At 47.3% G+C, this 16,977-nt stretch overlaps 1 protein-coding gene across 5 annotated transcripts in view; it reads right to left on the bottom strand.

The window, feature by feature from the left end:
- RYR2 (ryanodine receptor 2) overlaps positions 1-13,695 on the bottom strand; it is a 545,494-nt gene extending 531,799 nt beyond the window's left edge. For all 5 annotated transcript variants that reach the window (XM_084782769.1, XM_084782771.1, XM_084782772.1 and 2 more), the window contains exon 1: positions 13,284-13,695. In XM_084782769.1, coding sequence (XP_084638895.1) covers positions 13,284-13,331 — 48 coding nt within the window. In that variant the 5' untranslated portion in view covers positions 13,332-13,695. The remainder of the gene's footprint in view (positions 1-13,283) is intronic.
- Between the last annotated feature and the right edge of the window lie 3,282 nt (positions 13,696-16,977).

The following is a 16,977-nucleotide window of genomic DNA, read 5'->3' as shown; positions in this document are numbered from 1 at the left end:
TTATATTTCTACCGCTATAAACATAAAAAGTTCCAGCCAGCATTTTATTGAACTCATTAATTTTCTCTTGGGTAAAATAGAAAAATATGCACTAGGATATTGTATAGAAGTAAGGGGCTGATTTGGCATAGGCCTTAATGGAAATCTTACCCAGGTGGCCATGGCTTCTAGTCTCAGATGTTTTTCCATTTAAAGTCTTTTTTAATTAATTTATTTATTTATTCACTTTACATCCTGATTAGAGCCCCCTCCCTCTTCCACTTAAAGTCTTATTAGCAACTATGTGGAAGCTGTTTTGAAATACACATGAAAAAAGAATCATTGGGATAAACCTAGACAGCCTACCCACACCTGCCACACCATAGACAACAAATATTCCTTTGCAAATGGGACAACATGACATCTAATTTCCCTCTGTCTGTGATAAATATCCTAACCAAAAGAAACTAAGGGGAAGAGGAGTTTGTTTCAGCTCACAGTTTTGAAGAGAATCAAGGCAAGGACATGGAGACAGAGACCTGCTCGACATTCCACACAGCACTACCCACTACCAAAGTCACTCAACAAGAACAGAGACACACAAATAAGCATATGCTCTCCAGCTTTCTCATACAGCCCACAGCCACCTGCCTAGAGCGCGTCGCCACCCACAGTGGGCTGGACCTCCCTACACCAAACAATGATCAAAGCAATCCTCCCCCAGGGCTGTCTGACCTCTGCAGCTCCGCAGTTCACGCAGTTCACGGTCTTCTCTCAGATGATTCTACCTTGTATCGAGCTGACATTTAAAGCTAGCCAGCACACCAGAGAGCAATGGTCTTACCTAGCTGTGTAGATCAACACTGGACAGTGAAAACATTAGTCAATTCACAAAGCTAATCATGAAAGCCAATAAAAAAAAAAAACATAAATGCCCCCAAACTTAGCAATTAACACCCAAATAAAAACCAGAGGCATAGCCTATAATTTATCCTCACTTATCTTTTCCTTACCTCACTACCATGATTAGCCATTATAATCTCACTATTCCAGTCCATGGCACAGAGGGATCTTATCAAAACCACTTCAGCAATCATTTTCCCTGCCCATAAAAAGAGACGGAATTTATCCAATCTAAAAATAGAGCCTATCTCCACAGTACCAGGGCCCTTCTTGGAAGCAATGATGCTCAGGTATGCAGAGTTCTTGGCTCCTAGTGATATCAACAGCAAGCAGAAGAGGGTACCATCACTCATCTGTCTGATGCGAAGATTTGTGAGTTCTCCTCGGTTTCCTTTCCAGATTCTGTTTGGGTCAGATTTTACTAGGCTCCATTAGTCAGGCTCCAGGCAGTCCATTGTCACTGTTAGCAGGAAGATTTAACATCCATTTCTGCACCCTGGTCAATCCTCACATGATCTTTTGCAGCTGCTTTACACCAGACTGCCCATAACAGAGAGAAAGGAGTGATGTTTGCTCACTGAGCAGGCCATCCACACAGTGCAGCTGCATGAAGTGTGATGCAGGGAGCCACAGGGGCCATTCAAGTCCTTGTCTGAGACCTCCAAATCAGTATGATTACATATACATATAGCGGTCAGAGGTCAACACTGGTTAACTTTCTCAATCACTCTCCACCTTCTTTGTTGAGATAGTCTCTCCCTGGAGCAATCCAAATGGCTACCTTGGCTGGCCGGCAAGACCCAATCCCCCTGTCTCCAGCCCGCTAGCGCTGGGATTCCAGCTACTGCAAGCAGCTCCCCACCCCCCCCCCCCCATGGATTCTAAGAAACAAGACTCAGATCCTCATGCTTGCACAGTGAGCACGGTACCAACACCGCCCTTTCCCCAGCTTCCAGGGCAACATTTTGTTTGCTGTGGCATTTGTTGTGTCTCTTGTCCTGCTAGTCATGTGAGATTCTCACATGATATTTTGTTCTCTAGAAAATGTCCTAGGCAGGACTCAAACAAGGAATGTATCACAGCAGACAAAGTCATCATGCCTTGTCACTCTGCCATGAAAACCCTGGAGGGCCAGCCTCTCACCACCTAAGGGTGCCCACGTGTTACTACGCACACATCCCCCCCACCCCTCGTCACCTTCAGCAGATGGCAGAGTCTCTCACGGCAGGCAGAGGCTGGTGAGTCCTTTCGTCCCACTGCCCCCTTCTCTCCCTTTGATTCTCAGTCCTCCCTCACCAGCTTTTACACAAGAGCAGTTCATGTTCTTCCAAGAGGAGAACTAGGTGTGAAGCCTTGGTCAGCCTGAGCTGCGGCTCATTCTCAAAGCTACGCTGGCACACTGGGGGTGCAGATACATATACACACACATACACCCACACACAAAGATACAGGATCTACAGTTTTTAATGGCATGTAGCTGTACCTATACACACAGATGTGTTCAGGCAAGGTAAGACTGTACCCCATCTGATATAGCCAGTTGGTAATATTTTGTCCAGTTGCATCTTTGACGTGTGGAATGTACATGGTACCGTCAGTCTCAGGCAGATAGTATAATAATAGTCACCTCAGAAGGAGATTCCCAGCCTGGGAGGATGGCTCAGAAAAGTACCTGGCACACATGTGCAGGAGGACTGAGTTCTATCCCCAGAACCCTTGGAAGAACTAGGCATGGCGACTCATACTTGTGACCCCACGCCCACCCCCCTTGAGTCCTGGAGCAGCAGAGACAGGTAGCTGCCTGAGGCTCACTGACAACCATCCTAGCCTACTCCGCAGGCCCCAGGTCCCAGTGAGAGACCATGGCTCAAAAAAAACAAAGTGGATCACTCTTGAGGAAGGACTTGAGGTTGACCTCTGGCCTCCACACATATTGTCTACACATACATGAATGTATATCTGCACTCACATTCACAAGCACACATGGACACTATACCCTCACACAGTCCGACAGGCACCACTTTGGAGCAGTTATGATGCTGCTGTCCTCAGTAACTGCAGACACTTATTTTAGATTACTGATGGGGTTGTGGTGTGAGTGGGAACCGCCCCTTAGGCTCACAAGTGTGAACACTTGGTTCCCACCTGGTGGCCCTGTTTTCAAAGCTTATAGAACCTGGAGGAAGTAGGTCGCAGTCTGACTTCCTGTTCACTCAGTTCCCTGGGTGTGGATGTAATGTGATAGCTTGGACTCCTGCTTCTGTCACCTTGCCTTCCCTGCCTGCTGCTTTGTCTTCCCTGCTGAGATGTACTCTTCCCCTTCCAGAACTGTAATCCTTTGTCTCTCAAGTTGCTTCCCCCAGGTATCTTATCACAGCAAGGAGAAAGCAACTGAGACAGGTTGTAGGTCTAAGACACACTGCAGAATTTGCACATACAAATGTTAGATGGATTTGCCATTTTGATTTCTTTCAAAAAACACTGCTTTATAAGTTGTAAGTTATGTGGGCAACATAGTGCCAGTTATATTAAAATGTATGGGGAAAATGCGTCTAAAATTATAAATTCCTTGATTGTCCAGAAAGTTACTGACATGTCTTTAGCCACTAATAGCACAGAGCCAAGAGCAGTGGTTGCTAGCAAAACTATCTGTTTTCCTCTACTTCAAAATATTGCAAATATCCCCCAATCTCAACTGTCAGGCCATTCATTCCACTGTGTTCCTAGCCTCACCATTTCCTAGAAATTATCTGTAGTTATCCACTAGGCAATGCAGTCTTTTTGAGTCAGTTGTCCAATGCTTTGAAAGGACTGTAGCAATGTGGCCTTCTTACCCTCAAAATTCACCAAAAGGTCCCCAGAAATAAATGAAATTATGCAAAGCTAAACCAAAGTCATATGATAACATGAATGCCAACTTACGTAGGACAAGAAGTAGTTACACATGTGAAGAAAAATCCTGTCTTTGTTTACACTGGCACTCAACAGTAGAGGCCCATACGGCACAAAATCCTGTTCCTGGGGCCATCCTAAAGCAATCACATCTCCCTCACATAACCTTAGAGAATGGTCCTTCCCAGAAATGGAAGTCAATGATTACCTTTGTTCTGATTTTGCCCTTAAATGTCCCTCAAAGGCCCATGTATTAAAAGCTTGGACCATGGGGCTGGAGAAATGTTGGCTCAGAGGTTAAGAGCACTGACTCTTCTTCCAAAGGTCCTGAGTTCAATTCCCAGCAACCACATGGTGGCTCACAACCATCTATAATGAGGTCTTGTGCCCTTTTCTGGCCTGCAGGCATACATGCGGGCAGAATACTGTATAATAAACAAACAAACAAACTTGGACCACAACATGGCTCTATTGGAAGGTCAGGGTTAGGAGGAGGTCTTAAGGTCACTTGAGGTGTATTTTTAAAGAGGATAGTGGACCCCATCCTGGTCCTCTTCCTCCTTCCTGACCATGAAATTTTGCTTCCTCTGCCCCTCCTGTGCACACTAGTCTCCACACAGGCCCAGACGCAATGAGACCAGTAGATCATGGAGTAACATCTCCAGAAACTGTGAGACAAAATAAGTTCTTCCTCTTCATAAAATACTTATGTGGGTTATTCGGGACAGTGAAGGAGAGCTGACTAGCACAACCCTCTTTTACACCCTTTCTCTCTTTCTTCCTCCTCCTCACACCTTGTGCCGAGAGAAGCCTTGATGCCATTGCCACAATACCAACCCTGATGGCGGGTGCGATCCGTACATGCAGCTGTTCTCCTTGTGTCTTCCCATCATTCTCCCTGAGGGTGGGTCTGTCCCCCAGGCCCTCTCATGACAGCATTGTTCATGTGGGAATGCAGCCCACTGCAATGACCTCACTCCAACTTGATTATCTCTGCAAAGACCTTTCTTCCAAATACGGTTACCTTCTGAGATTCTGAGGATATCACATGTCTTTCTAAAGGAAAATTTCAGTCCATAATAAATTCATTCAAAAGCAACTCAAAAGACCACTGGCTCCCATAAAACCTTCCTCTTCACTTCAAGTTAGACCCACCCCATTTCTCAAGTCTTCTGAGCTCCTCTGTGTCTCCCTCCTGTTACTATATCTAATCAGCTAACAGTCTATTCTCAACATGGTCCCCTCAGCATACCCACAACCACCACCATAGTGTAGACCTTAATCACCCTGCACCAGTTCTAGGATGGCACTCTCTTCATAGGCTTCTTGGCATTGATCTCTGCTCTCACTCTTCTAACTTGTAAGTTGCTGCTTCATCAATTTTCCTAGCAGATAGGTCTGACTTACTTCCCTCCCTCCTGAGGGAAGGAAAGAACAGGTGACTCCAAGGCCCTTCTTACCTTACAAATACAACTCAAACCCCTGGCTTTGGTCTCAAGGCTCCTTGCCCTTCTGCAATTGCTGTGGTCCACACTGTCACTTTGTCTATTTCCCAAACATGACCCCTTTGTGTTTCCTGCCTGTTCCATCATAGCTCTGCCAAGGAGTGAGTGGGCACTCTCGTGGGATTGACTGGAAATAGTCTAATGAAAGGATTGCTTGCCATGGAGTAGGCTAGAAGCAAGGGAAAGAATCAGAGGTGATGGGCCATGGAGTCATCAGCAACAGCTTTCCGAAGCTGCCAAGGGGAGAATGTTGTATCCCCAGGACCCACAGGCAGAAGTCCAAAGGACACAAATCAGGGCAAAATGAGAAAGTATTCTGGGAGGAGGGAGCTGAAAAGACACAGCCACGCCCCCGCATCCTTCTTCTCTTCTAACCAAAACTCACCAAGTCCCACTCCTTTAGGGACACATTGGTTATGTGAAAGGTCACTTCTCAAACCAGGCAACCAAATGACTCAAACAAATACTAAATGAACACATGACCAGGGCTTCACTTCTTTAATTAAAGGACTAGGCTGGTGTCACAGCAGCTTGGGAGGAGAACTCAAAAAGCATGGGAACACATAAGCCCACCAGATGACCGATGCACTGAGCAAGCACAAGGTCACCAGGAAACAGCAGCGCATCCATCCCCAGACACAGTTTCTAGAGTGAGGAGGCGAAGGTTCAAGAGGTGCCAAGACTGGCGAGCCCCATGGTGCGCGCCCCAGACACAGTCTGCGGTCCCAGAATCATTACTACAAGTTCAAGGAGTTTTAAACAACTCAGAGACCAATAAAAGACAGAGATAATGCTAAAGGATGGGTGGAGAAGAGAGCACAGCTACCATTCCTTCCCCTTTACCCCCGTCAGTCTTTGGCAAGTTTTCAGACAGAGGAAGGGGATAGGGATAGAGGGAAGAAAAATGGGAAAGACAGAAGAGGGGAGAGGAGGAGGGAGGGGAGAGGAGGAGGGAGGGGAGAGGAGGATGGAGGGAGAGAGGAGGAGCGAGGGGGAGAGGAGGATGGAGGGGGAGAGGAGGAGCGAGGGGGAGAGGAGGAGGGAGGGGGAGAGGAGGAGGGAGGGGGAGAGGAGGAGGGAGGGAGAGAGGAGGAGCGAGGGGGAGAGGAGGAGGGAGGGGGAGAGGAGGAGGGAGGGGGAGAGGAGGACGGAGGGGGAGAGGAGGAGGGAGGGGAGAGGAGGACGGAGGGGGAGAGGAGGAGGGAGGGGAGAGGAGGAGGGAGGGGGAGAGGAGGAGGGAGGGGGAGAGGAGGAGGGAGGGGAGAGGAGGAGGGAGGGAGAGAGGATGAAAAGGGATTTTGGCACCTGGAAGAATCTAGCTCACCAGCATCACTCACTCATAAATCGCCCTTGAGCAAGTCATCTCACCCCACTGCAGCTCAGTTTCCTGATATGTAGATGTGCAATTAATGGCTTTATAGACTAAATGAATTGTTCCAGGAATCAAATGAATTATGGCTCTCCTGTCTGAGCTGAATAAATGGGCCCAACATCTTTGTCCTTTCATTTCCCTTCATGATAAAATTGTAGTGTTGGACCAGGAACCCTGAAGCTCCTTTTCAGCCTGAAAAGTCTTAACCACAGACCCTGCCTTCCCCAAAGAAGCCTCAGACAGCACACAGGAGGATCAGGCCTCTCTCTCCTCACCAGCCTTTTCTGCTATAGTATCCATTCCCAATCTCCACTCCGAATGTTCTCCAAAGTAGGACATTCAATGTCCCCTTCTTCTCCACCCCTTCCAACAGAGACAGTACAAAGTCTCTGAAGGAAGGAATAATGGCAGAGCTCTTTGTGTCTAAGCACTGGGTACCATGTACATGTACCATGGCAGTCAGCCAACCAGTACCTCCTGAGTGACAAACAGTGCCAGCACAGGCTCTTCTCTTTCACATATCTGCTGTCCTCTTGTGTAGAAGACGGACTCCAATAGGACAGCTTCTGCAGGCTTCCCTGGGTGACTCAGTCCCTCACGACAAGAACAAGAGATCCACACTCAAATATGACCCCATCTCCACAAGACAACACTTCTCCATAGTGTCTGAAAGGGGACAGCAGTGGGACTAAAGGCTGAAGGTTCCTTGACAGTCAGCAAGACATTTAATGGCAGCTCTCCATTGTCTGTGACTCAGGATGAAAGAGTCCCCTGATACCCCTGTGACCTAGCATACCAGCACTGTGGAGCCAGTCATTATGACCAGAGATGGCAGTATCCTTGGAGTCACCTGTAAAAAATGTCCTGGATATAGGAGAGATGTTCCCTCTGTGTTGTTGTCATGTTCAATGTAATATACAATATACTTTTACTGTCACTAAAGATCATGGCCACGTTCATCACTTCCTCATCCCTGTTCCCATGAAAGCTCACAGGTCACAGTCCTCACAAGAAGAGCTCCCACTTCCATGTACAAGGTCTAATTGTTTCATCATTCCTGCTCTGTATGGCCTGGGTCTTCTCATAGCTTCATGGTCCTTCATGGTACCTGGCACACCGCCATGGTACATGTTCCTTTTATAGCTCTAGCCCTCAGGGCTGAATGAAGTCATTGTTACATTCTCCCTCCAAAGATCTGAGATTTTGAGACACACATAAACCAATGAAGGAAGAAGAGACCTAGAAGGAATCACATGAAATCTTTGGGGATAACCAACCACAAAGTTGGAGAACAATCAAGTGAACCCCCAAAAGCACACTCAAAAATACATAAAATAGCCATGATGTACACTCAAAACTATATGGAAGCAGGATGTGCCCTGCTACGTGACCACCTGACATTGCTTCAAAACAGAGGATTGGGTGAGCAGCTTCTAAACAGGGTTTCAGGCACAGAAGAGAGGAGGTTAGGGTTGGGAAGTGGGGGTCCCCAGCATGATCAGGAACAAGAAGAAGTTGGGAAACATGGAGGGGTAAAGTCTAGGAGAAGAGGTCACATTTGGAGGAGCTGAGCAGTGAAATAAGGCATTGGGGTCAAACCAAAAGGAGAAGAAAAAAGACAATGAGAGATGGATTCATAGACTGTAAGGCAAACCAAAGGAGACATGGGGAGGGGATGAACAGCAAAGAATAGAATGCCAGTTCCTGGACCAGGATCGAGGGTGTATGAGGGCTAGAAAGGAAGATGGAGACTGTCCTTTCTGAAGGAGGAAGGACAAGGGGTAGGAATGGGCAGGGATACTGCCAAGGTCAAGATAAGGACAGAAAGAATGCCAGGCAGCTGTGTGGACCTCCAGCAAGGCTTCCCAGATTGCCATGTACTTCGGTACCGTTCTGAGACACTAATTGGAGAGTGGCATCCACCAAGTCCCTTGGGTAGTCTAAGCTTCAGTTTCATTCTCTATAAAATTGAGGAGATGAGGGCAGACTGGGGACTGTTTCCTAACTGTCTCAATCTACCTGAGAATAAAGATGGTCTATATGGTTTGGTTTTGGTTTTTGTTTTGTTGGGTTTTTTCTTTTGACAGTCCCCAGTCAGCCTCAAATCTTCTACAATTATAATAAAAAAGAGACTTTCTTCTAGTTCCTTAAATGTTTCTTAAATACCCAAAACCATGGTGTGCATGCAGAAGATGCTCAGCAAATGAGTTTCTGAACCACTAGAATTTCCCCTGAGCATCAGGGGGCCAAATGTGTGCCTTGTCATCCCTCCTTCGCATCCAGGCGCTATCTACAGCCACCCAGCTATCATCTCTCTCTTGATAATTCAGTCTTGTTTTAACATTGAAAGTTATCTAAAGCTTAAGTACAAATAAGGCAGAATAAATTAGTGTCCTGGGCGTTTTAGGTCCTGCCCTTCTTGCAAAGTGTACACACTAATTTCTACGTGTTTTGTTTTTTGTTTTTCTTTTACAGTCTAAGACATATCTTGGGCAATGAGAAAGGAGTTCTATCATTTCCTTGAGAAAGTACCATGGTGCACTTTTATCTCAAGCTCTCTTTGGTTTCAAGACCAAGAAAGCAAAAGGCACAAACACCCACAGCTCATCTCTGCTGACACTCCTGCGGCCGAAGGAAGAGCCTGGGGTTCCTGACTGCTGTGAGGTACTATTTTCCTACTAGCGAGCTTCCTGTCCCTCTCCACAGCATGGCGAGGCATTCCCACCCTGCCTGCACAGTGCTGATCACTGACCTTAATGGTTTCTTTTTACAGCTATTAACTGGTTGGCAATTCCTAAAATGCTCTTTGTCACTGTATAGCAAGATGAACAAGCATGGAAAGAAATCCTCCTGTGAAAGAGCTCCATCTGCAAAGACTTCCAGCCTTCCTAGTAGAATGGTCTCTGCAGTCGGGACCCAAATTTAAAGTCTCTTTGTGAGCATAATACTAACTACATGACCCAGTGTGTCACCAGAGTAGCTCAGCTATACTTACATTGGCGAAAGGAAAAGCAAAGAACTGAAAAGGGAACCCCTAGCAAGGTCATTTAATAACACACATGCCCTTAAGTTGAGGGCATAGCTTATACTGTCTATGAAACTGTACAATACTGCTTGAGAAAAAAGAGTAGTGTTAGTCTGGCATAACAGCTCAGCAAGTAACTGTTCTTTCTGCCAAGCCTGGCAACCTGAGTTGGATTTCCCAAGATCCACAAGATAATAGGAGAGAATTGTCCTCTGCACATTGCCCTCTGACCTCCACTAGAACACCAAAGAACACACACACACACACACAATAAATAAATAAATAAATAGTTTTTTTAAAAACCAATGATCTGTGTTTTTAAATACCAAATTAGAGTTCATTGCTACGTTGGCAAGCCCATAAAAGTTTTTAAAATAAAAGAAGACACACATGCCATTGCATATGTCTGGTGGGCAAATCACTAGGTGCTAACAGTTTATCTTATGATACAATTCATCTGTCTCAAGGGTCAGGCACAGTCTCAGTTCCTGTCAATATAAACAGATCAGAGAGAGCATGCCTCTGGCTGGGAGGGAAGCCACCTATCACCTGCTAGAAACAAAGCCAGCCATAGCATGACGAGAAGGAGATGGGAACTGGACGGATTCTAGGCTAAGGGTGACAAAAAGCCTTCACAAATAAAAACATTGAAAGCAACAGAAGACATAACTCATGGAAAGACTCCATTAAAGATGTCACCTCTATGTCCCTTAGCGGTGATCTTAGACCTCTTTCAGAAAAGAAAAGGGGAGGCACCGAGGATGGTAGAGAGATGCTTCAGTGTGTTGGAATGCAACCTCCAAATGCAAGTGACACAATAATAATCAGGGTTCCCTAATCAGATTGCATAAATGCCTGGTCCACAGCACAGTGATGGTGTCCCCATGACAACAGCTCCATCTATTACTAGCAGAGTGTCCTCAGTTACAACTACTGTATCAAGATATGCAGTCTTAATGCTCCTTGGTACATGTGCCTTTAAAAAACAAAACGAGGGAGGGGCTGGGGATGTACTGTTCCAGAACACACAAAACTCCAAGTTCAATCTCCCAGCACCATATCAACCAGTCATGAGAGTACGCGCTTGTGATCCTAGCACTCAAGAACGAGAGGCAGAAGGATCAATAGGTCAAGGTTATCCTCAACCTCAAAGCAAGTTCAAAGCCAACCCAGGATTTTTTTTTAAAGGAAAGAAAAAAAAAAAAGATGAAGCCAGGTATAGTGACTCTTGCAATCTAATATCAGTCCTCTGAAGGGTGAGACAGGATCCCCATGAGTTCTATACCATCCTGTGCTATATAGAGAGCTGGAGATAGGCTATCAAGTGAGAACCTAAGTAGATAAACAAATGCAAAATGAAGTAACTCATACTGACATTTGCACATTTAAAAGTTGCTGGGGGGGTGAGGGGGCTAAGGGTAATGAAGGAATGGCACACTTGTCTTTGCTAACCTCATTAGCATTCACAGAACCATCAGCACGGATCAGGTGAAAGAAGAAACTGGAAAGGATCCAGGGCAGCAGACAGGGGAGCTGGGGGAAGACTTGTGAATTACCATATTGAAATCACAAGCTAAGAAAAAGGTGTATTCCTTTCAGACACACACACACACACACACACACACACACACACACACACACACTGCTCCACAGTGCTACTCCTTCAAGGTCATTTGTTATCAGCACAATAACCTACCAATGTTTTTTTACAAGAAGAATCCCAGCCTAGAACTGCCAGACCTTACCCAAGCCCCACTATCAAAGGTGTTGCTCTGGCTGACAGGCAGCTGTTAAGTGGCACAGAGTTAACATGACTTTATATGTGGAAAGAAAGAAAAAACAACCCCACAGGCAACCACAGTACCCCCCCAGTCCCCATTAAGCATTCTGATAACAGCACCTCCATAGCTGGGCTTAACAGTTAAGCCTGCAGGGAGCCCTTGAAAGCACAAAACCAGCCAAAACTCTCCTGGCTAATTTTAACCCTGCAGAATCTGATACAAACTGGATTTTAAAGGTATACAGCATTTAAATATGTAGTTGGCCTGAAAAAGGCATCCCTTGGTTTTTGAGGCTACGGCTTGACTTGTTATAAACAAAACAGAACTTTGAGACAGTTGCCCACTAAGAAATGTAATAAACTGTATTGCTAGAAAGCTTCAGACACCCTCATAAGCAATATAAGGCCTGTGGGGCAGCAGTGGTCCCCATCGGACCCCATCTGCACTCCCAGCCCTCTCTGAAATGCCCTTTAATGTGCAAATGACCACCCACTCCACCCCCCAAATACTAGGGAAGAGCAAAGGCAACAGGGAGTGGACTCTTCCTGCCACCCTCCAGGTTTTACCAAAACGATTTCGCACCTCGAAGTTATCTACTAGTTAATAGTTCAAATTTTTCCCATCAGTGGTGTTTTCTGATCGTGGAAGGGGCTGCACCTGGAAGTGGGATATTTACACTGCTGGGAAGAAACACCAACAGAAAATGCAGTTTTCAGTTAAAAGTCTAGGAATTCTGTCAGGGGAATATTCATGGGAAAAGAGGAGATGTGGGTTAGGAAAGACTGGGGTGATGCGGGGAAAGCTAGTGAGACTGTTGTAACGCGGAGTTCCTGTGTTTCTTTGGTCCCAGGATTGGAGCTGGGAAGTATCTGCAGTGTTAAAAACAAGTCAAGGAGGGAGCAGCAGCGCCAAGAGACACTTACTGAGAAGGGATCTTATTAGAGTGAGGCCAGTCTACCACACAGTGTGGAAATTACACACACACACACACACACACACACACACACACACACACACACACACACACACACACCTTTGCTTGCTTGCAGTGCAGGCACGCACTTTACTGCACTCTGTATTCAACAAGCCAGCGTTTAGAGAACGATATAACATGTTCATGTTGCCCACCCTCTGAATATCCTCTGTAAAGGCTTCCATGCGACACACACACACACACACACACACACACACACACACACACACACACACACGGTTCCCATGCGCTCTGGAAGCCTTCGTCACAAAACCGGGACCATGCCGGGAACTATGAGGACCACCAGAGCAAGCCCCTCCTGGCATTGGTATCAACCTGACTTGGGGAAAACCCTGGGGCAGCCTCCTTAACCCCCGCCAGTCACTATGTGAGCTAAGCCAAGTACGCGGATTGCCGGATTGCGATGTCTTCGCTCCGTGACAGCGCGCAGACTCAGCTCCAAAGCCCCAGGGACGGCGACAGTCGGAGTCCCCACACTCCGCGCGCCCCACAGAACACGTAGCTCTGCACCCTAGCCTGAGGCTGTCAGAGAGGTCCCTGGCCAGTCCGCAGCTTGGTAGCGCTCGCCTGGGTACCTCCCGCTGGCTCGCCACGCTGTCACCGCACTGGGTCCTCTTGGCTTTCCACATGTGCGCACAGATACGCGTCCTGCCCTTCCCTAGCCAGACACGCACACCTGCACACATGTGGTGATGCAGACCCTTCGGACATCCCTGCGCTTCTGGCAGACCACAGGCGGCCCTGCAGCTCACTGTCATTCTATGGGAACTCGGCTGGCAGCTACCATGCGCCCCTTCCCCTGGGAGGGCTCGCGCCGCGACAAGGCACTTACAGTTCTCAGGAACTGGATCTCGTCCTCGCCTTCGCCCGCATCAGCCATGGCTCCGCGCTCCTGGCCCGGCTGTCTCCGGAGCCCGGCGGAGCCCCGCGACCGCAACCACTCACGCTGCTGCTACTGCTGCTGCGGCTCCTCTGGGTGCTCTAGTTACTGCCACCCGTAATGTTCTGGGGGCTCAGGTGGCTGCTGCTCAAGTCGCTACCCCTGCAGCGGCCACAGCCAGGAGCCGGAGGCACCCCGGGGCCGCGCTGCTGGTGCCGAGAGCCCAGCGGTCCCCCTGCAGCGCGGCGGAGGCGGGCGCGCGGGGGCGGCCGAGGCGCGGGGCCTCCCTGCGCCGCACGGTGCGGGAGGAGGGCAGCCGGCCGGAGGACGCAGGGAGGAGGCCCCACTGCCCGGCGCGCTCGGCCCCGGCTCCCGCCAGCGAGTGCCTGGAGCCCGCGGAGCTCGGGTAGTGCGGCGGCGGGGGCGGGCTGGGGGCGGGCGGGGAGGAGCTGCCAGCCCCGGCTGCTGCAGGTAATCCGCAGCCCGCTCCTCCGGCCGCCAGCGCCAGGGCCCAGCGCCGCCCACTGGCTGTTCGCGGAATAGGCTGGCGCGTGCCAGAGGGCTCAGCCATCCCCACTGCACCCATGCCCTCCCTGACCTCAAGCCCAAGCAAGGCGCTGCTTCCCGCTGAGCCATGCTACAGCACTTGGCACCAATTTCCAAGGCCTCGCGGATTGCAGAGAAAACCCTCCTTCTCCCCAGGTGAGCAGAGTGAGCACTCTCTAAGTGTATTCGATACTTACACTTGGACTCCCTCAATTCTAGATAGACTTGGTTTGTTTGGTATTGAGTCAGTCACCGATAAGCTCTCATCACAAGGGTCTAGTATGAATGCACGAGGAGTTTTAACAAAGTACTCGGTAACAGAGGCTGTAGGGATGGCTGAGTAGTGAAAAGCACTCACTGCTCTTGTAAAGGACCCGGTTCAGTTCCTAGCACCCATACCAGGCAGCTCACAACCACCTGTAGCCTGGGTTCCAGGGGACCCAATGCCCTCCGACCTGCATGGGCACGTGCATGTCTTTAGTGCACATAAATTTGTGCAGACACATACACATAGATAAAAGTAAATATGCAAAAAAAAGTTTGCAACAGCAGCACAACAATCACAGCACTCGATAACAAAGTGGGCATTTTGTCATGCATTGTGGTACAAGTCAGAAGAGCTCATAGTCCACCCGCACAAGGGGTCCTGCTCAAACTATGGCACCAGCCAAGGACAATACGTGCAGTAAACTTCGAACCCCTACCCAGATCTACCCAGTGGACAGGACATTCTCCACAGTTGAGTGGAGAGTGGGGTCTGACTTACACACGAACTCTGGTGCCCCATATTTGACCATGTCCCCTGCATGGGGAGGCCTGGTGGCACTCAGAGGAAGGATAGCAGGCTACCAAGAAGAGACTTGATACCCTATGATCACATACAGGGGGAGGAGGTCTCCCTCAGTCACAGTCATAGGGGAAGGGAGTAAGGGGAAAATGGGAGGGAGGGAGGAATGGGAGGACACAAGGGATGGGATAACAATTGAGATGTAATATAAATAAATTAATAAAATATATTTTTTAAAAAAAGGAATTACAATAAACTACGGAAGGAGAGGGACCGATCGGGATCACTGAATGGCCCTAAACTATGGTGCCCATTATCCTTCCTGGGAGATAAAGTTTGAGAATTCCTCCACAAATGTCCTATCCAAGCCTCCCAATGCTCCATGTAATTATAAGCAATCAAACCCCCGGTTTGAAAACAGCTGAGGGCCAGCTAGGTGGCTCAGCTGGGAAAGGCACTGGTCACCAATCCTGACAACCTGAGCTCAGTCCCAGGGACCCACATGGTGGAAAGAACGGACTGACTCCAAGAAATTCTCCTCTGCCTCCACGTATAAACGTCTTACTCATAAACAAGTAAACTTTTTAAATGAACTATGCAACTACAACTAAGTCTGAAGCAGTTGGCACAAGAAATCCAGCACCTCTCTTTAATATTTCATTTATATCACCAAAAAAATATGGAGAAAGAAACTGTCCCAAGTGCATGTTCAGAAATTATAAGATAAACAGTTTTGTAATAATTTATCCCTGCTACACATGCTACAGTATCCAGTATGTCATTAAAGTTGAACAGAGAGTTCCACATGGGTTACAGCTGATTTCCACTTTTCCTGACTTTGTCCTTAGAGATTTAGGGTTTTCTATCTGTGTCCAAAAAAATAAATAAGTGTGTCTGTCTACAGATATCCTTACTCTATTGTGGAATATCTGTATGGTAGAACGACCATTTTGCCTGAAAACTTGGCAGATTCTTGTATCACCAGAGAAAAAAATTAGAGAACTGGGGCTAAGCCATAGAAATTAGGAAAACAGCCCTGTAAGTAAGAAAAAGGATTTCAGAACTTTCCATCTTAAGTATAATTTTATTTTAGAAAAAGAAATATAATGTGAATCTAAACTTTAGGTTCCCAATCTTTAACTCTAGACTTAAGTTATACAGAATTAGCAAGTGGACATTTTGATAGGCACAAAACCATCATTTAGAAACAGGGAAGAGAAAGCTATTTTAAGCTAATATAAATATCACAACTTTATGTGTTTTTCAACTATTATGAAAATGTGTCTTTTCCCCTAGGTTCATATTGCATATATTCCATTTTATGTATGCTGTTGAAACATTTTTTCTTAATGTGGCTTTATTTTATTAGACTGTCTTTTGTATTTTATTTTTAATATATTTTAATTGATACATAATTACATCACTTTCCTCACTTTCCTCTCTCTAGCCCCTCCCAGCCACCTTCCCTCAGGCCTCACCCATGTCCCCCCACTCTCAAGTTTATAGCCTTTTTTCTCTTATTGTTGTTATGTAAGTGTGTCTGTGTGTGTGTGTGTGTGTGTGTGTGTGTGTGTGTGTGTGTGTGTGTGTGAATGCTCGCGCATTCAAAAATACATTTAAATACAACTTGCTTTCTCCACTTTCGTTGTCTGTACGTGTATGGTTTCAGGGCTGACCACTCTGTGCTAGACAACCAATCCAGGAGCTTATCCATACTGTTGGACTCTTTGTATCTGAAATAAATAGCACTCTGTGTTTGGTCTTTGCTACAGTATGGAAGTTTAGTAAAATATCTTTCTACTTCTTCCTTTGGAAAACACCAAATGGCAGATGATGCCAGTGCAGCAGGAGAGCCGGGAGGACCAGCGGGCCCAGGATTATGAGATCTTGGAGGCTTGTGGTCTTAGGGGCCACAGTCATGGCCATGGCTGTGGTGAGGCTGCAGGATCATGGAGGTAAAGCGGAAGACAAGGAGTGGATCCCCATCACCAAGCTGGGCCACCTGGCTAAGTACATGGAGATCAAGTCCTTGGAGATCTACCTGTTCTCCCTGCCCATTAAGGAATCCTAGATTATTGACTTTTTCCTGGGTGCCCTAAAGGATGAGGTTCTAAAGATCATGCCAGTGCAGAAGCAGACATGGGCTCACCAGTGGACCAGGTTCAAGGCTTTTGTTGTTATTGGGGACTACAATGGTCACATCGGTCTTGGTGTTAAGTGCTCCAAGGAGGTAGCCACTGCCATCTGAGGGGCCATCATCCTGACCAAGTTTTCCATCGTTTCTGTGCAGAGAGGCCCTATACTGTTCCCTGC

Source organism: Acomys minous (genome assembly GCF_964271855.1).
Source record: "Acomys minous genome assembly, chromosome: 5".
In the NCBI taxonomy this organism is placed as follows: domain Eukaryota; kingdom Metazoa; phylum Chordata; class Mammalia; order Rodentia; family Muridae; genus Acomys; species Acomys minous.
Note: the sequence above shows the minus strand (reverse complement) of the source record. Positions and strands in the feature narration are given on the sequence as shown.